General features: G+C 39.2%; 1 protein-coding gene across 2 annotated transcripts in view; it reads right to left on the minus strand.

Annotated features, from left to right (window-relative positions):
• LOC125464043 (mediator of RNA polymerase II transcription subunit 13-like) overlaps positions 1–26,142 on the minus strand; it is a 208,633-nt gene that overhangs the window by 12,857 nt on the left and 169,634 nt on the right. For both annotated transcript variants that reach the window (XM_048556028.2, XM_048556027.2), the window contains exons 14-25: positions 24,983–25,076; positions 24,517–24,737; positions 24,141–24,346; positions 22,573–23,513; positions 10,215–10,391; positions 6,421–6,644; positions 4,901–5,093; positions 4,178–4,631; positions 3,287–3,506; positions 2,840–3,028; positions 1,957–2,180; positions 37–179 (exon numbers count right to left, since the gene is read on the minus strand). In XM_048556028.2, the coding sequence (XP_048411985.1) occupies positions 37–179; positions 1,957–2,180; positions 2,840–3,028; positions 3,287–3,506; positions 4,178–4,631; positions 4,901–5,093; positions 6,421–6,644; positions 10,215–10,391; positions 22,573–23,513; positions 24,141–24,346; positions 24,517–24,737; positions 24,983–25,076 (3,286 nt within the window). The remainder of the gene's footprint in view (positions 1–36; positions 180–1,956; positions 2,181–2,839; positions 3,029–3,286; positions 3,507–4,177; positions 4,632–4,900; positions 5,094–6,420; positions 6,645–10,214; positions 10,392–22,572; positions 23,514–24,140; positions 24,347–24,516; positions 24,738–24,982; positions 25,077–26,142) is intronic.

Here is a 26,142-nt window from a genome sequence, read left to right on the forward strand (position 1 = left end):
GAAAAATAATTTCTGAATTAAAGCAGAGTTGCCTACCTTTCAGTTCTCCATGACCTACTCGCCCAAGTCTCCCCATTACAATTCTCCATGGCAGCGATGTCATCTGCATAATTCCAACACACCATTCCCATAGCTTTTGCAAGCCAATTTTACGAGCAGGCACTTTACTTCTCCTTGACCTGAAAACATGATGTTGTATTAGTTCAATGTTTCAGCTGTGTACCTTGCAATTTCTGGCAAAGTTAGGTTGTTCTCTGCATCTGCTGGCATGCACAGACACGAATATTATAATGTGCTATTACACAGACTGGAATGATCCAAATGCTCATGAATTAAAATTCAGAGTGAATGCACCACAGTTGCTTTCAAAAGATATATTCACACTATTCATTCTTTGAGTAAGTGAAACTAAGCACAGAAACCGTACCTGTTTATCATTTTTAGAAAAGGGTTAAAAACTTGACAATACGTATAGTTTTCACTGAGCTTGTCAAGAATAAAAAAATAAATAAATTCTCCCACTCTTTAAAAGGCCTTTAATTTTCATATTCTTGCACACTAAAGTGATCAATCATCAAACCATCCATTCTCATGTTAGATCAAAAACATTCAAACATCTGCTTTGCTTTATAAAGGTGAGCATACAGATTAATTTTCTTCTGACACAAACTGCATAATCTAAAGATGACAGAACGTTTATAGGACAATTTAAGAGACTGATGCACAAATTCTAACTCCAATAGTACTGTGTTTAGATACATAAGCCCCAGAACTCTTACATTTTTGTGCCATATTTAAGCTTCTTATTCAGGAACAAAATTGGTTGTGATAAAAACCAAACTCCAAGATTTATATTGGTAACTAACACATATAAACAAACATACAAATTAGGAGGAGTGGATCACCTGGCCCCTCTAGCCTGCTCCGCCATTCAATGAAATCAAAACTGAGCTGATCATTTCAACACAGAGGTCCCTAATCTGTCACCTTAGATAACATGTTTTTATTCTTTCTGCCAATATGGACAACTTCACATTTTCTCAAATTACACTCCCCATTTGACAGACCTTTGTCTGCTCACTCCTCCTGTTTAGATCTCTTTAAAGCCTAGTAACTTCCACTTCACAACTGAATTTCCTACTTATCCTTGCGTCAGCAACAAATTCAACAGCCGTACCTTTAGTCCCTTCATCCAAGTCATTTTTATAGATTGCAAAATGTTGAGGTCCCAAAACTAAGCCCTGTGGCATACCATCTGTTACAGTGCATCAACTGACAAATGGCCCATTTAGATATACTGTGTCCTGTTTGTGGCCAATCTTCCATCCATGCCAAAATCCATCTGCTACATATTGAGATTTTATTTCCCATAACCTTTGATATAACAACTTGTCAAATGCTTCATGTAAAGCATGTTACTTCCTAAACAACTCGACAAACTCATGAAAAACCATCCCATTTCGGAAATAAATGTAGACTCTGCCCAATTATCGTGATTTTTCCAGAATATTGTGAATATTTTCTAACATCTTCCCCAAGATAGATATTAAGTTAATCCGTAGTTTTGCCTGCAGAGCTAAGTGTTCAGAATATATTATATTGCAGTTGTTTTATGTATAATGTCTGCTGATTATTGTTTTAACAACATTATTTGAAGTAAACATTTGTCAGTTTAGGAAGGAGTCTTATAAAAAGACTAATGCACATGTTGTCATTATGCAGAGATAGTAGGAACTGCAGATGCTGGAGAATCTGAGATAACAAGGTGTAGAGCTGCATGAACAGAGCAGGTCAAGCAGTATCAGAGAAGGAGGAAAGCTGACGTTTTGGGTCTAGAGAAGGGTCTCGGCCCGAAGCTTCAGCTTTCCTGCTCTACACCTTGTTATCATGCGGTTACTTTTCACCTACTTGAAGTAAACAGTGATTCTTAAAGTCAATTTGAACTTGAATTCTTACCTGTTTGGGACATCAATGTTCAGGATGCAAGTCTCCAGTAATTCCCCATGAAGGTCAGTACACGATGCTAGAAGCCACCTCTGATCATGCGATAAACAATAACCAACAAAGAGCACATTGTACTTCTGGCTTGCTTCTCCAAATGTCTCACCTAGCTCTGTCTGTTTGTCTTTAATCGGTGCCAAGATATAAGGAGGTGAATATACTTGGATTGGATGGGGACGCTGGAATTCAAAAAAAAAATTGACAGTGCATACAAAGAAAACGTGTTTCTCCTTTTTATATTTAAGGGAAGAGTAACTTTAGACAGGAGATTGGGCGACAGCTAGTTTCTTCACAACGAGGGGGGAATAATGAAGGTACATATTAGATTTCAACAGTGAAAGCAACATCAGAAGAGAACATGAATTGTCTGGTTTACCATTCTCTTAACAAAGATTACAGCAGAAGAAATCACATCACTGATTACAAAACTATCAGACAAGAACCGGTTCCGCAGCACCGTAACAAAATAATTCTTTCATATGAGGGTGGAATGAGATAATTAACAAGTATTCTGTATCAGTTGAGATTACATTTAAAAGAATGAAGGAAACAACAACTGTTCAGAACTTAATATGAAACAGTTAATAAATAATGATTTCTCTTGCATTTCAAATAGTATGAAACACAAGCAGACATCAAGACAGTACGTAAATGGAAACAAACTCTACATCAAGTTGTCACAAGGTTAGAATAACTAACATTCTTATAACTGGTATACACCTGATCTTTTACTCAAAGAATTTTACTCAAAGAGCATACAGTGGACAATAAGACTGGTGATGTGCAATAATTAGTGCAAGAACGGTAAACAGGAACAGAAGTTAAAACTAATACGCACCTCTGAATGCTTAAGGGTCATATCTATTGTTGAAGCAGGACCAAAGCCAGTTAGTGATTTAATGTGGATCTGTGTGGGAAGCGGCCGTCTGCATTGAGTGTAAACCGAGAATGCCAGTGATTTTAAGTGCTGGATATAGAAAGTGTGATCATCTTTCACTGGTTGTAGTAGGTACTGGCAAGGCACAATCTGAAATGAAACAGAAGTTTTACGCTTTTATGTATCACATTGCGAGGTAACAACTTTAAATTATGGAAGATTTCAAATTGCTGGAAGCATGCTCATTTACAACTTGAATGCTTTGCAAGAAGGTTAGCCATTCCAATGTTCTGTATTAATCCATGATGGAGTATTCAATGAAAACAAAAATTGAAGTGCTACAGACCATTCAGCAAGTTGTAAAAATTGACATACAATAGATATTGAAAAAGTTAAATTTCAATTTACCTGGACAGTGAATGCATTCCTCATATGCTCTGGTAGATTATCTAGCATCTCCATATAGCACCTTAACAGGCCTAACAGCCATCCACTTGTAAAAGATGACTCCTCTTCTGAGGAATACGTAAAAGGATCAACAAGATAAATGATGACAGCTGGTGGATATGCATTGCTGTCAGCTGACTCAGCTTCAGTAGGAATCCCTATCCGCTCTCTTTCCGTAATACTATAATAGAAGAATATATAATGCAAAACGACTGTCAAACAATTGCTCAATTAATTTATGATAACACATATTTTAACATAACATTCTGTCTAAAGTGAAAAGGCACACTTCAAAATCAATAATTCTATTAATAGTAGTCTCCCACAGCATTACTGCGAGCAAGTAGATGCAACCTGCTCTTCAATTGATTGCTGTTGCCTGGTCTTGTCCTGTCCTCCATTTCCCAGTGTCTCAGTATGTGATTGAATGTATTTCCCTTTGAAGGGAGTTAATAAAATTCTCAATTGAAGGATTGGAAGTTTTTTCAAAGATGAATTAAATACTTGACAATCAATTTGCTACTATATAGTTTTGTTAAGTGTATCTAACAGATTAATAACTAACCACTGAAAAACTTTCAGCAGCTGCCAAATTTTGAAAGTATATGTTCAGCGATGTGAAACTACACATTTCTATGTACTATTTATTCAAATTTTACATCATGCATACACCAGGTAAGCCAACTAGCATAGTTCAAATACTTCACATTGCTGTGAATATACAGGTCTTCAGGCTGCTTGTTAACAAATCCCACTGAGTAATCATAGAAGCTCTTAACTGGGGTTATAATGTGTACAAATCCCTATAAACAAATTCATTTGTTACTAATATGTACTTTACATCACACTTACCTCTCTTGCACTTCTTGCTGCTGTGCAGAAATCTGGGCATCTGAATCTCCACTTCCACTGGGTGTACTTGCTGGAGGTCTCTCAGTAGTGGTGCCTGAGCTGCCACTCTGCACTTGTGTAGCCCCAACAGTTCCACCAAATCCTGAAGAGGATGTACCTGTTTGATGCAAAATGGGGGTAGTTGTTGTGGTGGCAGTGGAGGTAGTAGAAGTGGAGCAGGTACCTGTTGACCCACTTCCAACAGCAGTGCTGCCAGCTGTTGCACTGTTACTGCCAGTGCTAGTTGTGGACGTAGCTGTGGTGCCAGTTGTCACTGGTGTGGAAGTAACCCCTGTTCCCAGCAGTGGCCCACTGCTTCCAGTTGTTGTCTGCCCCTGGGTACTAGATGATGTCGGTTGGTGTTTAGGTGGAATCAGCAAGTTGTTGTCCAGCTGAAGTGTAGCCAGGTAAGGGGCTGGATGAAAAGGGATAAAAGATAAAAATTACAGAATTTGAAGGACTAAGTTCAAATCGGTTTTCAGCAGTATTTGTTATATAAACATGTACATAAATTGCACTTAAGTAATAAAAAGCTTAAAACCAAATCGATGTCCGTACTATACAACTTAATATCCTACAGTAAAACTATAAATAAAATCAATCAACTCAAGAACAAAGTTGACCTTTAATGAGAACATATTGCTCATTCTTTTCAAAAGCATTGATATCAATTATTTTACTTACCCAAGTGATGGCGGCAGACTTGAGCATATAGCTTTAACTTGGCAAGATTGTCATTTTCATCACTAACCCAAGCTTGAGAGAACCATTCGTCAACAGATTCATCTGCCAGCTTTTTTGCAGAACTCTTACCAACCCGCATAATGCCATCTCTCAATACTTTGCAGATAGGTCTATGCTCGCCAAGTCTGCATGTCTGTTACAACAAAAAAAATCCAAGTCAATATGCAAATACTAAGAGAATTTTTGATTAAATGGGAAAGAATAATTACCAAAAACTGTAGCCACTCCTGCATTTCCTGAAGTTCTAAGTGTACTTAAAATTCTACAAGCCAATACCCTGCATCATCCATACACAATCTAACTTAGCTCTTAATACATACAAGTGATAAAATGTTAACTTCTATCCTTTGTACATCTATAAAAAACCTACTCCTGTTTAATCATGTATGTTGATTATATTTTATGAAAATGGTTCAGAACCTCAAAGTATTTGTTGACATTTTTTTAAAAAATTACAAAATGTTCTGCTTTCAAGAGGATGACAAAACTAGCATTCTGTGAGGATCACAGGTGAAGAACTAGCCCTTAGTTACCACTGTGATGCCAGTAGAGACCACCTCTAACTCAAACCAATTTTAAAAGAAGTAACAGAACAATGAAAGACTCAAATGCTGAATTTCATTCACGATCCAAAGGTATCCAAGACAACAGAAACTGAAATAATCTCCAAGACTATGGATCATGATATCATCAATGTCACCAGCAGCTTCCATGACAACAGCCGCAAAGCTCAAAAATTCACTCTTGACAGAAGATTCAGAGATGAATCTTTGGTATAAAAAAAATCTCGTTTTAACTCATCTCATTTCTAATCCAATTGTGCGTGTGTTGCTGATTCTCCTCACATGTATAGCAAATACACTTTGTTAATTCAATGAGCCTGGTTAAATATGCTCCTTTTAAAGCAAAGGGGGACATTTGGATCTGGGAGAAAGGGAAGCAATCCTTTTTAAAGTAACCTTGTTACAAACCACAAAGGGGTGGGTTAACAGTAAAAAGAGAGTTTGTTCTTCCTTCCTCCCTCCCCTGGGAGCATAAAAGTTTGAAGCATCTAATCTGGAACTCTAATGAATTTGGAAATTTCACACAGGTCTGCTTGCAACAATTTTTAAAAAATTATCCACAGGTTTAATCTGAGCAACTCAATCTACTATATAAAAAACTGCATTCCCCATTTAGTCTTGGTTCAAATTACAGTTGCTCAGTTTTATTTTGAAATACTGAAGATTACTTCAAGTGAAATACACCAAAAGTTTCTGAAAGCCCAAAATAGCGAATTAGCCATGTTGCATTACCAATAATTTAACTTTTTTTGCAGTAATACTGAAAAACTAAATAACGATATTAATTTATTTGTAACGATTAAAATTCTTACAATCTTCGAAGTTTTTTTTGCACAGTAATAGCAATATTAGACAATTACATACATATTATTGATGCAGTTAAGCATTTGTTCTGACCTCATACACAGCACTAAGATCCCTGAAGAAATTTTTGGCTCCAGTGAGCAAGGCCTCATTTTCTGGACAGACCACAATGTAGGCTACATCACGCTGAGAACCATATGGTTCCAGAAGCAGCTTCTCCCAAAAGGGCAGTGCAAAAGGAGAGATCATCAGGAAGTCTTTGTCATAACCCAGAAGCAGTGTGGGGATGGGAAGTGGCTCTGGTGATTCTTCTGAACCTGAACAACAGACAATTACAGAACATTTAGTTTGACATAATAGCAGAATTTTGCAAATACCAGGATTATTTTCACACTATCATTTCCCTCATATTATGGCACAATTAAATATAATCAGCATGGATTTGTGAGGGGTAGATCATGCCTCACAAACCTTACTGAATTCTTTGAGGACGTGACTAAACACGTGGATGAAGTATTCATGGATTTAAGTAAGGCGTTTGATAAGGTTCCCCATGATAGGCTCATGCAGAAAGTAAGGAAGCATGGGACAGGAGAAATTTAGCAGACTGGATTCAGAACTGGCTGACTCTTTGACGACAAAGGGTGGTAGCAGATGGAAAATACTCAACATGGTGCTCAGTTACAAGTTGTGTACCATAAAGATCTGTTCTGGGTCCTCTTCTATTTGTGATTTTTGTAAATGATTTGGATGAGAGAGTGGAAGGGTGGATTAGTAAGTTCGTGGACAATACGAAGGTGGGTCGAGTTGTCAATAGCGCAGAGGGCTGGTCTTGGTTACAAAGGGACATTGATAGGATGTAGAGCTGGGCTGAGAAGTGGCAGATGGAGTTTAACCCTGAGAAGTGTGAGGTGATTCATTTTGGAGAACAAATTTGAAAGCAGAATACAGGGCAAACGGAAAGATTCTTGACAGTGACGAGGAGCAGGAGGATCTCGGGGCTCATGTCCACAGTTCCTTGAAAGCTGCCACCCAAGTGGATAGAGTTGTTAAGGTGGCACATGGTGTGTTAGCTTTCAATAATTGAGGGATGGAGTTCAAGAGCCATGAAATCATGCTCAAGTATTGTGTCCAATTCTGGTTGCCTCATTGCAGGAAAGAGATGGAAGCATTGGAAAAGGTGCAGAGGAGATTTACCAGGATGCTGCCTGGAATGGAGGGAAGGTGTTAGGGGGAAAGGTTGAGGGGGCTGGGACTTTTCTCTTTAGAACGACGAAGGATGAGAGGTGACTTGATAGAAGTTTACAAAATGATCAGAGGTAATATATAGAGTGGATAACCAAACTTTTTCCTAGGATGGAGGTAGCTATTACGAAGGGGGATAGTTTTAAAAGTGAGAGGAGTTAGATATAGGGGAGACGTCTGAGGTAGGTTCTTTACTCAGGAGTGCGGTAGGGGCGTGGAATGCATTGCCGGAGAGGGTAGTGGATTTGGCCTCATTAGGAGCATTTAAGCGTCAATAGATAGGCATATGGATGACAGTATAAGGTCAGGGTTGAGGTTAGATAGACCTTCGATTTCGGGTAAAGGTTCGGCACAACATAGTGGGCCGAAAGGCCTGTACCTTTCTATGTTCTATAATTTTCAAACGTCAACACATACTCATTGATATTTGATAACAACCCATATTACCTATAAAATACTTATCCGTTTTTGGATAAATTGCCTCAGACTCTTGTCTCAATTATTTCACTATTCCATTCATCAACCTTACTAAATTATGAATACTACTACTAAACTACATTCCTCTAGGCTAGAATTCAATTCCATTTCAATTTTCTACTAGTGAAGTCCTGAAGAATGGTAATGCCTGAAACGTTGACTTATTTCCTCCAGGTGCTGCCTGGTTCTTCCAGCCTCCTGTTTGGCTACCTTGGATGCCAGCATCTGCAGTTTTTTTTGTTTCTATTTCTTCCTGTGTCATTTTATTTGGAATTATTGAGTCTGATCAGGATTATTACAACATTCACCACTGTCATGAACTAAAAAGTTATAAGACTGTATCAAACCAAGAAAAAGTTATGCAATAATGAGTGGCTGCTTACAGGATTGGGCAGAACAAACAGAAATTAATGGTTAAAAGATTAACAGGGAGGAGAAAAAGGTGACAAAGCCATCTGGAAAAATAAATTCAGAAAGCATGAACTTCCACAGATGCTTACATAAACATTAAGGGAGCACTGATTCTACAGAAAATGCACCTGAAAAATTAATAATGGAATAATTAATAATAATGGAAATGGTAGATGAATAGAACTGGCAATTTACATTGGTCTTCAAGGATACCAGTAACAGCTCAGAAATCGTTGTAAATCAGGAAATGGAACAGAAGGAGGTACCTTAAGAAAGCACAATCACCAGGGAAGTGGTACTAAACAAATTGTGGGAGCTGTGGACTGACAAGCTCCCAGGTCCTGATGGATAAAATGTTAACTTCTATCTTTTTGCAAATCTATATATAATCTACTCATGTTTCATCATGTATGTTGTTTATATTTTGTCTCAGAACCCTAAAGTACTTATTGACATTTTAAAAAATTTTCAATTACAAAATGTGTTGCTTTGAAAAGGAAGACAAAACCAGCATTCTGAGAGGATCATAGATGAACAACTATCCCTTAGTTACCCCTGTGATGCCTGTAGAGATTCCCTTGGGTCTTCAAAGCAGCAGTGACTGAGATACTTGATATGTTGGTTTCAGTTTTCCAAAAGGTTCAGTTAGTTTAGAAAATTGAGCGTGTGCATCTTGAACTCAAAAAGGCAGGGACAAAAAGAATATAAGACATAGGGGTAGAATTATATCATTCTGCCCAATACGTCTGCTCCACCTTTTAATCATGGCTGATAAGTTCCTCAACCCCGTACTCTTGCCTCCTCACCGTAACCGCTAAACCTCATATCAAAAACCTATCCATTTCTGCCTTATATACACTCGATGAGTTGGCCTCCACTGCTCTCTGCGGTAATAAATTCCACAGATTAGCCATCCTCTGGGTGAAGAAATTCCTCATCAGTTCTAAAGGGTCATCCCTTCCCTGACATTGCGCATTTGGGTCCTAGTCTGTCCTATTCATCAAAATTTTTTCTCCAGGTCCACTCAATCCAGGGATCTCAATATTCTGCAAGTTTCATTCAGATTCCCACTCATCCTTCCAAACTCCAAGTACAGACCCAGCATCCTCAACTGCTCCTCATATGACAAGCCCTTCATTCCGGTAACCTCCTTCAGACCCCCTCCAACAACAGCATATCTGTCCTTTTCTATGGGGCGCAAAACTGCTCATAGTATCAAAAACAGGAAAGCACAGGTAAATCAGCTTAACATTTGACACAGGAATACTAGAAGCTATTATTAAAAAAGGGCACTTAGATAGGTTCAAGGTAATCAGGCAGTCAGGTATGGCATTGTGAAAGGGAAATCATGTTTAACCAAGTTTAGGAGTTTAGGTGCAATCATCCCAAGGGCCCAACTCCCAATATTAGTCCCACTGTCCCATTAAATGGGAACTCCACTGTTCCACACAATTTGTTTTGTCACATGTTGAGCTTTGTGAACATTTGTCTCATTTAACATGCATGTCCGGATAATTCTACAGTACATGTTTTTAACAAGTATGAAAGTGATAGAACAGAGTCTACAAAATGTAGAAAATGTTTTAAACTTTCACAAATATCTCCTGGTATCATCAGGAAACAGAATAATTGAAATGCTTACTTGGTGAATGCTAGATTATATCTTGGGAGGCAACTTAAATAGGAACAGCAAAAATCCAAACGTGGTTCAGAATTTTCTTCTACTGTGTATAAAAGTGAATACTGGAATTTACCATAGGATCCTCTGCCTATCTTGTGGAATTGTTGCCAGGTGAGAGGTCCTTGCACATGTTGGATATTTTCCCATGTCCTTCCTGTCCGTTTCTTTTGAATGGCATCTTGTAGAAAAGGCTGCAGTGAAAGTAGCATACGGACCACATCCTGGGAGGAAAGGATGCTTATATCCAGAACTGCAGACAAGAAACTCTGTTATTGCAATGTTTTAAAAAGCCAAATCCTGGATGCAAATTTACCACCATCAATATTTAGCCATGAAGTACACAAACTATCTTTTGCTTTTGAAAATTAAATCTTCCTCACCCTTTGAAATTTGTCATCTTAAGCCCATCTGCAATTAATCTGTCTTTGATCCTTCTGGCCTTGCAAACTTGCACTCAATCTCCAACCTTCCTCCTCCAACGTTTGACACACGTTACTGATGTTTTCCATACAGGTGTTAACTCTTTCCAGTGAACGGAAGTTTGAATTTCTCTAAATCAGATTTCTGGACCTGCTTTAATGACCTTGACAGAGGTAAAAATTTAATGAAATCCAGCCTGAATGTAATCATGGTGACTTTACTTTTCCGTATCCTTCTCAGCACATCTGCAAGATCCAACAACTACAATATTCTCCAATTTATCCTACACAGTCCTGGTATGCAAAGTTGCCCTTGTCTGGTTTCAACTAATTCCCTGTAGCCGGCAAACATCCTGTAATGCCTTTTTCTCTGGGTACTGATGACACCCAACTCTACATCACCGCTACTTATCCAAAATACTTTACAGCTCATTTAACATGCATGGATTAGTCAATGCTTCCTCCAAAGAACCACCATGGATATTGAAACTATTGTCTTGTTTCCCGGTCACAAATTTTGCTTCCTCGCCACAAACTCTAAATCCCTCTTCACCTGTTTCAGCTTGAACCAAACCTGATTTTTGAACTCAGCCTTCAACCCCATCTCTCAATCATGAGACTCATCATCTACTACAACTCTATGTACTATCACCAACTCCACCAACACCTCAGCTGATGAAATGCTCAGGTCAGGTACTATTGTAATTAATTTGTGCTTTTAATCACTCCAGATTCTACTATTCCATTGTTTTCTTAGTCAAATTCCTCTCCAGCATCCTTCATAAACTGAAGTTGACCCAAAACACTTACCTGTATTTAAACTCAATGCATTCATCTATAGCTGCTCTACTTAAATCATCTGAAAGGGGATCATCCAGCTGGAATCAAAACAAAACACTTTCTGCTCCATTCCTGTCACTCTGAAAAATTCTGAAACCTCTTCTACCAGGAAGCCAACAAGGAAATGCACACATTGTGATTGCCATCAGTGTCCATTTTACAACAAGTGAATGTAATATTTATTGACACCTTTTGAAATTAGATACATTTCATATATCAATCCAATATTGTACTGCTACAATAGCCTCCAGATCAAGTATCATGTTTTTAATGCATCAGGAACAATGCCAAGGCCATAAATCTGATGCCATCTAACAGGCAGACCCGGGAAGGTGATAAACTAAGTTATGAAGGACCAAATTTACCACCGGTGCTATTTCAATGCTGCGCTAAGAAAATTAAGGCTTACTCAAGACTTAAAATTAATAAACAATATCACAACACTGATGCAGTGGAGGGAATCGAAAGTAAATCAGTAGAAAAATATGGATAGGTATTGCTGATTGAACAGAGATATGGTGTAGAGAATGTTCTCTGTAAATTCAGAATCAGTATTTATGTTTGTGGGTGACGTCAACAAGCAATGTGGAGGTAAGGAAGAGGAGCTATACAAGAATTCCTGGAGAATTCTACTGGTGTGAAGAGAAAATATTGAGATGCTCAGGTTTCAACCAATATGCAAATATGGAAACCAGCAACAACAGTTGCAGGAAGCATAGCAGCACAGGAGGGGTGTCGTAGAAGAATTATGCGGTTGAATTCTCTAGAGCTGTGAAGACAAACAGGGGGATAAATGCACAGCCACAGAATTTCACTTGCTTTTGTGCGACAAGAGAGACGGAGAGTCAACTAGAGGGATTGAAACATGGAACTGAGGGAGGTAGGAAACCAAATTCAAGCACAAGGCAGAGACTGACATTATTTGGTAATGCTGAAGCTCTTTACTATATTGATGGACTATGGTGAAAAAAAATGGAAGGTAGAGAACAGTGTTAACATGGTCTGGATTAAAAGGAGTTTAGGTCAACAGTTCAACATAGGCATAATTTTTGAAACAGCTAAACAAAGCTCTAAAGGAGACTAAAAATGGGGTTTTAACCTTAACTGCTGGAAAACCTAGTTGGAAGAGACTACAGAGACATGTGCTGAATCCTTTCCAGTCTTGCTTTTGGTTCAATATCTCAGGAGTCAGAGACGTACAGCACAGAAACAGAGCCTTTGGTCCAACTCATCCATGCCGACCAGATATCCTAAATAAATCTAGCACCATCTGTTAGCATTTGGTCAATATTCCTACTCAGACCTTCTTATTAATATACCCATCAAGATGCTTTTTAAATGTTGTAATTGCACCTGCCACCACCAACTCCTCTTGCAGCTCATGCCATGCACTCACCACCCGATGAGAAAAAGTTGCCCCTTAGGCCCCCTTTAAATCTTTCCCCTCTCACTTCAAACCTATACCCTCTAGGTTTGGACTTCCCCACCATGTAGAAAAGACCTTGGTTGTTCACCTATCCATGTCCGTCATGATTTTATAAACCTCTATAAGGTCACCCTCAGCATCTGGCACTCAGGCAAAGTATCCCCAGGCAATTCTTCAGCCTCTCCCAATAGATCAAGGCCTCCAACCCTGGCTACATCCTTGTGAATCTTTTCTGAACCCTTCCAAGTTTCACAACATCTTTCCTATATCAGGGGGACCAAAACTGAATGCAGTATTCCAAATTTGGTTTCACCATGACTGGAACATGATGTCTCTACTACCATACTCAATGCACTGACCAATAAAGGCGAGCATACCAAACACCACCTTCGCTAACTGTCTACCTGTGACTCCACTTTCAAGGAACTATGGACTTGCATTTCGAGATCTCTTTACTCAGCAACACTTCCCAGGGCCTTACCATTAAGTGTACAAGTCCTGCCCTGATTTGCCATAATAAAATGTAGTACCTCACATTATCTAGATTAAATACCATCTGCCACTCCTCAATCCACTGGCCCATATGATCAAAGTCCCATTGTACTCTCAGATAACCTTCTTCGCTGTCCATTACACCACCAATTTTGGTGTTATCTGCAAATGTATAAACCATACGTCAGATATTCATATGTAATTCACTTACATAAATGTCAAAAAGCAATGGAGCCAGCACCCAATCCTTGCGGCATACTGCTGACCACAGACCTTCAATCCGAAAAGCACACCTCCACTACCACAACCTCCTCCCGTCTACCATGAAGGAAAAAAAATCTTCCAAAGCTCATGAAGGGAAGTTTCTCTTCCTAAAACACTCTCTTGGCTAACTAAATGAAAACCTGGAAGCTTACTTGTCTACCTTGTACACCGCAAGAACCTAAACTGTGAACGCTTTAAGACTTTCAATCCAAGCCAAAGCTTGCTTTGAAAAAACTTAAACCTGTCGACAGCCATCATCAGTCTGATTTAGTGAAAACAGGCCAATGGGACTGAGAGAATTTGCCAAATTGTGACTCAATTTTCAGCGTTATTTCTTGTCACATTTTAGTGTACCCTTACAAGCTGTTTCTATTCACATAATCATTACTGCCCTCTTGAACGCCTCAACTGACTCTGCCTCCTGCACATTTCCAAATAGTCCAGAATTCAACCATACGTTCAGTCTTTTTTCTCCTGATCACGTGAAAATCATTAAATCTGTCATCTCGTTCTTAAACCTTTTTAAAACTGGAACAGCTTTTCCTCGTCTACTGTACACAGATCATTCTTAACTACCTTCTAGGCAATCGTGAGTTAATCACATTGAAATTCTGAAGCAAGCTGCTGATCTCCTGAATCCCCAAAGTTAAACTATAAATTGCAAGCAATAAGCACGATAGAAAACTTTTCAGTTTCCAAGTGGAGTAGAGGTCCACCTCAAGACGTTTGACACCATTCAGGTCAAAACAGTTGGCTTGATCACACCTGATCATTCGCTCCCTCCACCAATGCAGCAGTATGCATTAGACACAAGATGTAGAGCTGAATTTAGCAAGGTTACCATGACAGCATTTTACAAACCCATGATCTCTATCGCTCAGAGGGGCAAGGGCTGCAGCCACAATGTGCAAGGTTCTTTCCTAGCCACACGTTTCCGATATGGAATGAAAACAATTGCTCATTTACTGTCGCTCAAAACCTTGGAAGTTCCTAACAGCACGGTGGGAACACATATCATACAAAACACACCAAAACAGAAGCAGCAATTGGTTCTGCTTTAATATCTTAGCCATTTCTACCATTCAACCAGATTGTGCTGATATCCTTGTGGTCTTAGATCCACATTTCTGCTCATCACTGATAGCTGATGATTCCAATGTTAATCAAGAATCTACTTAAATTACTCTCAGTATCTGATTATTAGTTTTTTGTAATTGATGTACCAGGACACCTAGGGAGTCCTGAGTTGTCCAATCTTTCTTCATTGAAGTAGCCTGCTGCTCATCTACCCCTTGCCTTGCTGGTTTTAAAACTGGCTTGTGAGACTTCAATAAACAGTTGGACATCTGTTTTTAAAATTTTAGAAATTCAACTTTCCAGCTATCCAAAACCCACTGATGTTTGGAAGTTAAAATTACCCACATATATATTTGAACATTGGATAATTCATTGAAGTAAAAACATTCTGCAGCTTGGTCTTTTTCTGTGAAGTTCAAAATCCCAATTCTTATCTGCGGTTATAATGGTGAACTTCATGTTTTTGGTCAAAGATAAATAGTTAGACAGTTCTTCTTGAAAACAACATGGACAGCAACCGAAAAAGAGGGCCATCTAAGCAGTTGGACGATAGATGCTGCAGAGGCAAGTGACTGAGGTGTCAGTGGGGGGCGGGGGGGCACTTTGGAGCAAGTGATCTCCACTTTTATTAGTTATGGAAAAGGTTAGAACAGATCAAAAAGATAAAGTTCTAAACTGGAATAAGGCCAATTTTTGACAGTGTTAGTCGGGAACTTTCAAAAGTTGATCGAGGGAACTGTTTACAGGTAAAGGGAGAGTTAGGAAGTGGGAGGCCTTTAAAAATGAGATAACGAGGCCTCAGGCACTACATTCCTGTTAGCGTGAAGGGCAAGGCTGGTAGGTGTAGGGAACGCTGGACAACTGGAGACATTGAGGCGTTGCTGAAAGCAAAAAAGAGAAAAATGTCAGGTTGCAACAGCTGGCATCAAGTAAATCCTTGGAGCAGTACAACAGCAATAGGAGTATATTTGAGAGGGCAAAAAGGGGACATAAGATAGCTCTAGCATAGAGAGAGTTCGAAGAATCCAGAGAGATTCTATAAGTACATTAAGGCCAAGAGTAACTAGGGACAGAACAGGAGACCTTTAAGATTAACACGGCTGTCTATGCATGGAAACACAGGAGATGGACAAGATACTAATCAAATATTTCATGTCAATATTTACTGTGGAGTACATGGAAGTTAGGGAACTTGGGGAAATAAATAGTGATGCCTTGAAAAGAGTTCATATTACAGAAGAGGTGGTGTGGGAGATCTTAAAATACATAAAGGTAGATTTATTTTCCCAGACCTGTGTATGAGGCTAGGAAAGAGACTGCTGGGCCCCTCGCTGAGATACTTATATCATTGACTGACAGCATGGGTGAAGACTGAGGCCAGGCTAATTTGGAGTTGTTATTGAAAAAAGGCTGAGGGGAAAAGCCAGGGAACTATACCAGTGAGCCTTACGTCAATGGTGGCTAAGTTGGAGGGGATTCGGAGGTATAAGATACACATGTATTTGGAAATGCAAACACTGATTAGAGATAGTCAGCATAGTTTGTGCATGGGAAACTGGGGGTCACTAACTTCTTGAAAATAAAACTCAAGATTGAAGGCGGCGGCACTGGTCAGACATTATCTACATGGGTCTTCAGCAAAGCATTCGACAAGGTAGATGGTTAGTAAGGTTAGGTCACATGGGCTACAGGGGGATTTAGCCAACTGGACACAAAATTGGACTGAATGTAGAAGACAGAGGGTGATGGTCGAGTGTTACTGTTTGGACCAGAGGCCTGTGACCAGAAATGTACCACAAAGATCACTGCTGGTCTCACTGCTTTTTGTCTTTTGTATAAATGATTTGGATGTGAATATAGCAGACATGGTTAATAAGTTTGCAGACGACACCAAAATAGGCAGTGTGGTGGAAAGTAAGACACTCTCAGAGTACAACAGGACCTCGATCAAATGGGCCAATGGGCCGAGGAATGGCAAATGGCGATTATTTAGATAAATGTGGGGGTTTACATTTTGGTAAGGCAAACCAGGGCAGGATTTTATACAGGGGCGTGTTTCCAAACAAAGAAACCAGGGGATGCAGGTGCACATATCCTTAACATGAAGTTGTAGGTAAACAGGGTGGTGAATGTGGCGTTTAGCATGCTTGCCTTCACTGGTTAGAACATTTAGTGTCGGCATTGGGACGTCATATTGCTGCTGTACAGGATATTTATGATGCCATTTTTAGAATACCACGTACAATTCTGGTCACCCTTCCATAGGAAGGATGCTATTAAACTTGAGAGCGTGCAGATAATATTTACAACAACGTTGCCAGAACAAGACGAGATTGAGTCATAGGGAGAGGCTGAATACGCTGGAGCTTTTCCCTCTGGAACTTTGGATGCTGAAGGGTGGCTATTTAGAGGTATACAAAATCATGAGGGACATGGATAAGGTGAATAGCCAGATCTTTTGCCACAGGCGGAGTTGTCCAAAACCAGAGGGCACAGATTTATGGGGGTAGGGGAAGATTTAAAAAGGACCCGGGTGTAATTTTTTCACGCAGAGGGTGGTGCATGGATCAAACAACTGCCAGAGGAAGTGGCGGAGATAAATATAATTACATCCGTTCAGATACCTTTTAGAGTTTAGAGGGATATTGACCAAATGCTGGCAAATGGGACTAGGTCAGATTGGATAGCTGTTCGGTGTATGCGAGTTGGAAGAAGTCTGCTCCCGTGTTGCATGACTCTACTTCTCCCTTAAAAATAATGAATGCCCTGAACCTCTGCTGCTCTACAGGGCAGAGAGTTCCAAAGGCCTCTAAGAGGAAGAATTCCTCCCCATCTCCAACTAAATGGGAGACCCATTATTCCTAATCCATATTCCTTCATACTAGTTCCTCCAACAAGGAGAGCGCATCTTTCATCATTCATGCTGTCAATTTTCGAGAAGACCTTGCGTTCCTGTTGAACTTTATCTCATTCTCAAATAGATAATATGGAAAGACTAACCTTTCCTCTTAAAATAATCCCTCCATCCAGGAATCAGTCAAGCGACCTTCTTGGAACAGTTCCTAATAGATTTATTTTGTTTCTTACACATGACTAAAACTATGCACAGCATTCCACCAACATTCTGCACAACTACAGCAAAATATTCTTAGTCTTATATTGAATTCTGCTTACTACAAATAACATTGCATTTCTCTTCCCATCTGTCGCTTGCTATACATGCGTATTGACTTGATAAGTCAGGGACTAGCACACTAAGATTTCTCTGCAACTCAGAAATTCTATCATAGCAGCAAAACATGTTCTCTTCTTTCCAGGATTCACATTTTGCTGCACAATTTGTGATCTGCTAAAAGCTTTTTCCCATTCATTATACTTATCCATAGTCCTTTATACACTGATGTTCTCTAGACAACTTATTTTCCTGTCGTTGTATTATTGACAAATTTAGCCGTACATTAGAGTCTGCTTCAGCCAAGCTATTTATACAGATTGTGAACCAGAGGTCCCAACACTGATTCCTCACAGCATGCAGTCAATCTGAAAAATATTTTATGCCATTCTCTGCTTCTGATTATCAATCAATTCTTCTAAGCATGTCCATATGTTGCCCCTACACAATAAGCTGCTATTTTGTCTAATAACATTTGATGTGACACCTTGACAAATACCTTCTGGAAATCCAAATACAGTACAGTCATTGGCTGCCCTTTATCTTGATACTTGCTCAATAATATGAATAAATTAGTCAAACATGATTTCCCTTTTAAAAAGCCAGCTTGATTCTAGTTGATCGCATGAAGATTTTCAGACTGCTGTGCTACAACCTCTGCAATAGAATCCAGCATACTGGACTTCATCAAATGACAAATGCAATTCCTCAATGGTAATAAAGAATGGGCCACGAAACTCTGACTTTGCAGTGATATTGACATTCTGTGAAAGAATAATAAACTAAAATGGTGGTAGGGGATTTTTGATTGTTTTCCCACGTAGGAATGGGCAAGTATATTGGCCTTGTAATTGGAGAGTACAAGTTGCCTACAAAATTATGTTTAATGTCAAGACAGAGGACATGAGGAAAGTGCTAGGAATTGAATTCCACTATTCGCACTATTAGTACGAACGCTTGGATTCAATCAAAATGACCAATTGCTATCCAGAATAGAGTCACAGAGCTGTACAGCACGGAAACAGACCCTTCAACCCAACTTGTCCAACGTGACCAGATATCCTAAATTACTCTAGTCCCATTTGCCAGCATTTGGCCTATATCCCTCTAAACCTTTCCTAATCATATACAGAACCAGTTGCCTTTTAACGTTGTAATTGTACCAGCCTCCACCAATTCCTCTGGCAGCTCATGCCATGTATGCACCATCCACTGTGAAAAGGTTGCTCCTTAGATCCCTTTTAAATCTTTCCCCCTCACCTTAAAACTATGCCCTCTAGTTTTGGATCCCCCTCCCCTCACCCGAGAGAAAAGACCTTGGCAATTCACCCTAAACATGTCCCTCGCGATTTTATAAACTTTAAAAGAAGTTGTCGCACACCCCTCTCCACCACCTCAGCCTCCAATGATCCACGGAACACAGTTCCAGCCTATTCAACTTCTCCCTACAACTCAAACCCTCTAACCCTGACAACATCCTTGTAAATCTTTGTGGAACTTGGAAGGTTCAAATAAGTCCTTTCTATAGGAGGGAGACCTGCATACGGTATTCCAAAAGTAGAAAACACTTTCACTAGTTTTCTTTAATAAGGTCAAAACTAAACCATGATCAAATTGCAAAACTGGCCAACAACTAAGCTTTAAACCAGAATTAAAGCAACATCCACTTTAATTCCCAACAAACATTCAAATTGGCAGAGATGCTATTTATAAAGAACAAAAAAGATAAAATACCTTTACTGGCCAATACTCTGAAAAACAAAAGATTAACTCGCCAAACACCAGGTTTCTGGTGACTAACTCAAATTGTTGAAAGCATAAATTGATAGAAGACTTTCCAATCAAGTTTTGGCTCTAGAGAACATGGGCTACACCCAAGTCTTTAGAAAGCAGTCAGAACTCAACATTTCAGGGTTAGCAATGTAGTCAAGATATTGTGATATGGAATTTAATCAGGTTCCTAAACACTTCAACCAAAGGACAATTTCAGCACAGGCTTTGAAAGATTTGTTCCTTCTAATTCTTTGGGCTTTGAAACAAATTTCTAAGATCAGTGCAGGGGCCCTCAGTTTCTTTCAACCAGTTTTTCCAGCAATTAAGGGCAATATATCATCTCTTATTTCACTAACATCTTTGCTTGACGTTCTTCACAAGTTACTTGACTTTCTGTAATTAGTGACGGTTTAAGAGTTCTTTACTCAACTGTCTGACTTCATTTTTCGTTTGTTGCTGTAATCCCAAAATTCGTCACTGTTGCTTTTAGTTTGTTACTACAAACATTAAAACTTGAAACCTAGTCATGTGATTCTGTAAGTAGGTCCTGCAATTTAAGTCTTTTTAAGGTCAATTTCTACAGACATCATAAAATAATAAAATTCTGGGCACTGCTCTTTCAGCAGGACATGAAGGTTGTACAGTTGGTTTTAAAAAGATTTGTAAATGGCTCCACAGTAGAGGTATTTTAGTTACATGGATTGATTAGAAAAGGAAAGTTGTTCTCCTCAGAGATACTGGAGAAGGAATTTGATACTGATATTCAAAATCAAAGATCTAAATTAGTTCTTCACTTTTCTGGCAGGGGAAACATAGGGCACCTATTTTAAGGTAACAGTCCAATATTATTACATTGCGACAGGAAAAGGGGAGTAGGTCTAGCTAAAGTTGCTCTTGCAAAAAACAAGCATGAGCATGAAGGGCCAGATGGTCATAGTCACTACTGAAATTATTCTTTAAAGACAATCTCTCAGTACTGCACAAAGAATACTGTGGTTTGGAAGCAGCAGCAACACAAGTTTTAGGATGCTGCCTGGTATTGGAAATTGCAAATACAAAAATTAATTTATTTTAAAAATTGAGGCTGTTCTTTTAAAATGTTAGGGTTTACAGGGTGATATATTTATTGCTTAAAACTTCAAACCATTCAGATGGAGAATGTGAAAACAAGACTGTTTCTAATGGTTGTTGGGTCTGCAGTAAAGGGCCACAGACTTAGCAGTTTTTGAAATGGCGAGAGTGAGTATGTGGAATCATAACTGCATAAAACAAAGGGGAGTTGTTCTTCATGGCTTATGGGTGAGTAGTTCAGGGTAAAATTTGACAGATGAGTGAAAGCGAGGAGGGCAATGAGACATCGGAACAGGTTGGCTAATTGCGCCTACTCATAGGTACTTTATGAGATTGGATGGGCTGAATATTTTTATGCTGTAATTTTAGTGTCCTTCACCACAGGTCCTTATAGCTGGTTCATGAAGTGTATATTCAGTTTTGCATTTGTTTCAGCACTGAATTAGATCATAGCTGATCAGAGCCTCAATCTGATGTCTGAGAACATTTCCAATATGATTGGCTGATTAGCTGTTTTGATTACATGTTTTCTGTTGGATTCCAAACATCCAGGGCTCTCAGCTCTCAAGATCTTTATAGGTTGCCTTCTTCAAACATTACCCATAAAATCCAGGCCTATGTATTTTCAAAACGCCTCAATTACATGACTTTGACGCCAGGTACTCAAGTTAAATGCATACACCTATCCTTACACTGAATCCTTTAAAATCTGGTAACACTATGGGAAATCTGCTCTACCTTTGATGAAATCAAAAAATCTTTCCTGAGGTACGTGCCAAGACTTGAACACAATAGTCAAGGCCAGGTCTGAGGAAGAGTTTATCTAATTTAATCTACCTTAATTTCCTTTGCATTTGATTTCCAATCATTGTCAAGTGGCCTTCATCAATCTCTTTCAGTTACAAAAGGCAAGTTTTAGTTCACTTTAGTACATAAGACTGCTTCAAACTTTTCAAATTTATTTTGCCATATGAACCTCAAAGTACGTTCGTGCTGATTTTACTCATAAACCAATATCCTAAACTGCAGTCAGAAGAACCCATGATATCCTCACAATCCGACCAGAATCAAAAAATCACAAGTTTATACATTTCAATGCAAAGCTCCTTCCAATTCTCTAACGTTCCCAAACTATATTGTTGAATATAATTGAGCCTTAGCTGCAAGATGAATCTTCTATAATGAAGGACAGCACATTCATAATTGATGAAGCAGTTAAATAGCAGGTCAGTTATAATTTTCCCGTCTCTAGCAAACAAAGTAAAACTCTGTCTAGGTCTTGAAATGCTTAAGGTTTCAAGTTCAACCCTCTCTCGATAGTGCCCCAAAAATTAATTTAACCAATAAACCTTAGCGAGAAGCATACAGATTAACATGGCAAGAAAGTGGTGGAACAAAAAAATTTCCTTAATAACTCGGTCCAAAACGATACTCAAACCCAAAATTCTATCACCAAGACTTCCCCTTTACAAACAAAACCCAACTACTGTCCATAACCAAGCTTCCCCATTCCCAGATATAACACTCAGTACAGGCCTAAAATATCAATGCATATTCTGATAGCAACATGAAAACTGTAGCATTTTTAGATATCAGATATTATAGATTCCCATTTCCAAATACTGTTGTAGAAACAATGGCAATGCATGGCTTCAGCATAAATTATGTTTATAACATTTTCCAGAGTAAGGGATAGCACAAATTGATGACTTCAGGACTTTGCTTTAAAGCCTTTCTCGCACAATAGATTGAAAAACATTTTGTTACAATGATTCAATATCTTGAAGACGACATTTGTCAAAATTTGCTGGAAATTTAAAAATCGTACTTATTATAATTTCAGTAGATTAAAAAAGTTAAATTACATATTGAGATTGCATTGCAACAGAAAACTTACCATTACTATTGGGCCATGGGTGCAAACTCCTACTCCTAATTAGTGCTTCATCTATCCTTCCACCAGATGGATTATCCACATATTGTCGACCCTGCTCCAGGGCATTGAAACACTCTGTGCAAGAATCGCTATTATCTGCTCTCAGTTTGTCATAGTTCCAATTTGCTGATTGAAGTGCTGATCTATCTAAGGAAATGTAGTCCAGAGAACTTAGAGAAGTGAAAGGTCCTGTACACTGATCCTGTACAAGGAAAATTAAGCTTGCTGTTAGGTCTTGTAGCCTCTTTGACCCATCAAATCCTTGGGGAACAACAGAATTCCGACACAATATCAATCGTCTTTCTGCAGCTTGACCAATCTCAGATGTCCTCCCAAAAATATCGAATTCATCTTCGAGAAAGAGGCCTGCATTATATCCAAGTCTGCGGTTTACGACAGCACTAAATCCACAGGTGCATCCACACTGGGCTTCATTGGTTGGATCTGGGATGTACAAACCAACATCTGCCCCTTTGATATTCATATTACAAACACAGATACAGCAGCTATCAAAGTTGCGATCTTTGAAGAAATTCATTACTGAATCCGACAGGATTAGCGTAACATACAAGCTGTGTGCCTGTGGAATTGACTGTATGGTTGCTGGTTCCACGGAGTTCAATGGCCGCGTAGTTGAGGGCGTTGAAGCAGGAGAACACATATCAGCACTGTCATACTTCACTGATCCTTGCCCACTGGCAGTGCCCCCACCCCGTGGAGTTCGTGGTGTCCTTGGTGTACGAGGTGTTGGGACAGAGAAACGAGGGGTTGCTGGAGATGGCAACACACCAGCACCACTGTTGCTGGCAGGTGCAGTAGAACTTACTGCCAAAGGTGTGCTCATTTGAGGAGTGCTCATTTGAATATAATCTTCTGTCAGACTCCCAACACTAGGCACATTGCTGTAAGAAGAAGAGCCAGTTGTAGAAAAATGTTGATATGCTTCTCCAATGTAAGTCGAGCAAACCACTTCAACTCCCCCTTCCACTCCCTGGATGACATGTCCATCCTGGGCCTCCTCCAGTGTCACCATGACGCCACCCAGAAACTGGAGGAGCAGCACCTCATATTCTGACTTGGGAGCCTATAACCCAATGTTCTCAATGCAGCCTTTACTAGCTTTAAATTCTCTCCACCCCGACCTCATCCCTGCCTCCTTGACCTGTTGTCTTCTCTCCCACCAACACCCTCCTCCCAACTTACTGACCAAACAGCACCATTGCCTACTTACATTCACCAATTGCAAATTCACCCTCCTTGCCCAGCACCACCCCTCCCCTCTCTCTCCATTTCAGAGCCCTCACCCCCTCCCAATTTCTAAAGAAGGATCCCAACCCGAAACGTCAGCTTTCCTGTTGTTCTGATACTGCCTGGCTCGTCGTGTTCCTCCAGCTCCACACGGTGGTACCTCTTTTAAGAGAGACTTTTTTCAAATTTTAACTTGCAAAGTTAGAAATATTTTCTATACTTAGGTAGTTCCTACCCAGTTCCATGCATGTAACTTGCCACAAAGGTTTTCCAGCACTTACACATATCCATCCCGATTTAATGAAGCAGGTGGTGGTACAGGCAGTTGTTCGATTTTTGGAGGAATAGCCCATGATGGTCGGTAAATGCAGGCATCTGGCATTTTCAGTGGAGCAAGGCATTGACTGGGCACAGCCTTCAGTGGTGCAAACATTGAAGACCCAACAAAAGCCTTAGCTTTTGGGGGCTTGTGCACATACGAGAAATCCTATAATACATAGAATCATAAAAAATTGCCTTAGAGACAGATATCATGTAGTCAAAAAGGCGTAACAAAATTCAGGATTTATTGAAACATTTGTAAAATGGTAACAAACTCCTTTAAAAATATTAAAAAGAATTCACAAGATCCAACTACAACTTTCCAAATTTACTAACTGTTATTTCTTCAGGCTTAGGACTGCCCAGTCGATCTTCCACTTGCATTTTGAATTCTGTGAATTGAGTTGCAGTCATAGTACCCACTGGATTCTCCAAGCTATTCATCCCGGTAGGCATCTCAGAATTAACACCATCTTTATAATTCATTACTGGAGAAAATGCCGGATGTTGCTCCAGGGATGGAGGGGTTGGAAACATTCTTTGCAGATCTGCGACAGCTGGAAGAAACCAAGCTCATCATTATTAGCAAACAAATCCAAATTTATACTTGCTCAGGAAGAGATCAAAATTTGGCTTCAACAAGATTATTTTTCTCAAAATATCAAAATCACCCCAAAGTCATGTGTATTTCATTTTCAAATTTTCTTTAAAAAATTATTTTTTTTTGAATAGTTTAATGAATATTTTAAGTACTATGTCCTGTAACATCCTGACAAGCCGTAACAGTACCATAAACACTTACTTGGAGGATAAGGCCCTGTTGTCTTCACATCTTTCCCAACAGCTTTGTCTTCTGATCCCGTATTTACCTGCTTAGAGCGTGTTGGAGAAGACGTCTGTAATAGATAGTTGTTGTCTTTTAATAAACTTTTTTTCATTTCTGAAAATAATTCCTGGTAATATTTTGGCTTAGTTTGGACCCTCTAAATGAGTTTAGGAATTATGGACCAAAAGGAAAATTAACTGTAGGATAACCGAAAAAAGTTAACGCATTTTGCACTATTTCTTCAAGTGCATTCTCACAAGTGTGTGAGTACACTGTAGTAGTTTTACTTCAAGGCTTAACTAAATTTTAGCTGCAGCAAAAAAAATTAGAATTACAGCCACTGAACTTTTACTTCATTCCTTTCTCTATCAAAATTAAATGTTCAAGCCCAGCAGAAGTTCAATTCTCAAGGTCCAATAATTCAAGAAAGAAAGTTATCTTAATGCAGTCAAAATAACTGCAAAGCTATATATTCCTGCAATTGATATTCTCAGCAGAACTGGAGTTATCCAAGTGTGATGCAGACTTAATAGGTTTCAACCCTATTTCCAGCAACCGATTATTTTGAAGGCATATTTGAGAATTTGTGCTTTTTGCAGCAATATTAAGCAGCATGCAGAGTGAAAGACAACATCTAGACATTGATATGAAAACGTTACATTGGTTGGTAGTCGAACGAAGCTGACATTCCTATGTTGACGAGCAACACAAACATATCCTGTTCCTTCATATGTTGTGAAAAGAATGAAACATCTGAAACTAGTTGTGACTTGAAACTGGGATGAATATTTTAATAGAAGAGTCAGGATTGTCATCAGTATTAAAACTTCCTAGTTTTGGTTTTTAAACAATAGGTTCTCATTTACTAAGTATTCCAGGGATATATCAGTGTCTTAAATGATCGGATGTGCAGGAAGAGCTTTTAGTTGCAGAAACCTGAGCTCTGGCTTTCAGAGTTAGGTGGAAATGTGATCACACTGCAACTTATGAGCCCAGAGAAAAGAAGGGAATGAGATAACAAAGTGTGAAGCTGGAGAGGGTTCTGGAATAAACAGAACCGTCTCCCCATCCCCCTCTCTGAAGAAGGGTCTAGGCCCGAAACGTCAGCTTTTGTGCTCCTGAGATGCTGCTTGACC

This window comes from Stegostoma tigrinum, chromosome 26 (genome assembly GCF_030684315.1).
Source record: "Stegostoma tigrinum isolate sSteTig4 chromosome 26, sSteTig4.hap1, whole genome shotgun sequence".
NCBI lineage: Eukaryota > Metazoa > Chordata > Chondrichthyes > Orectolobiformes > Stegostomatidae > Stegostoma > Stegostoma tigrinum.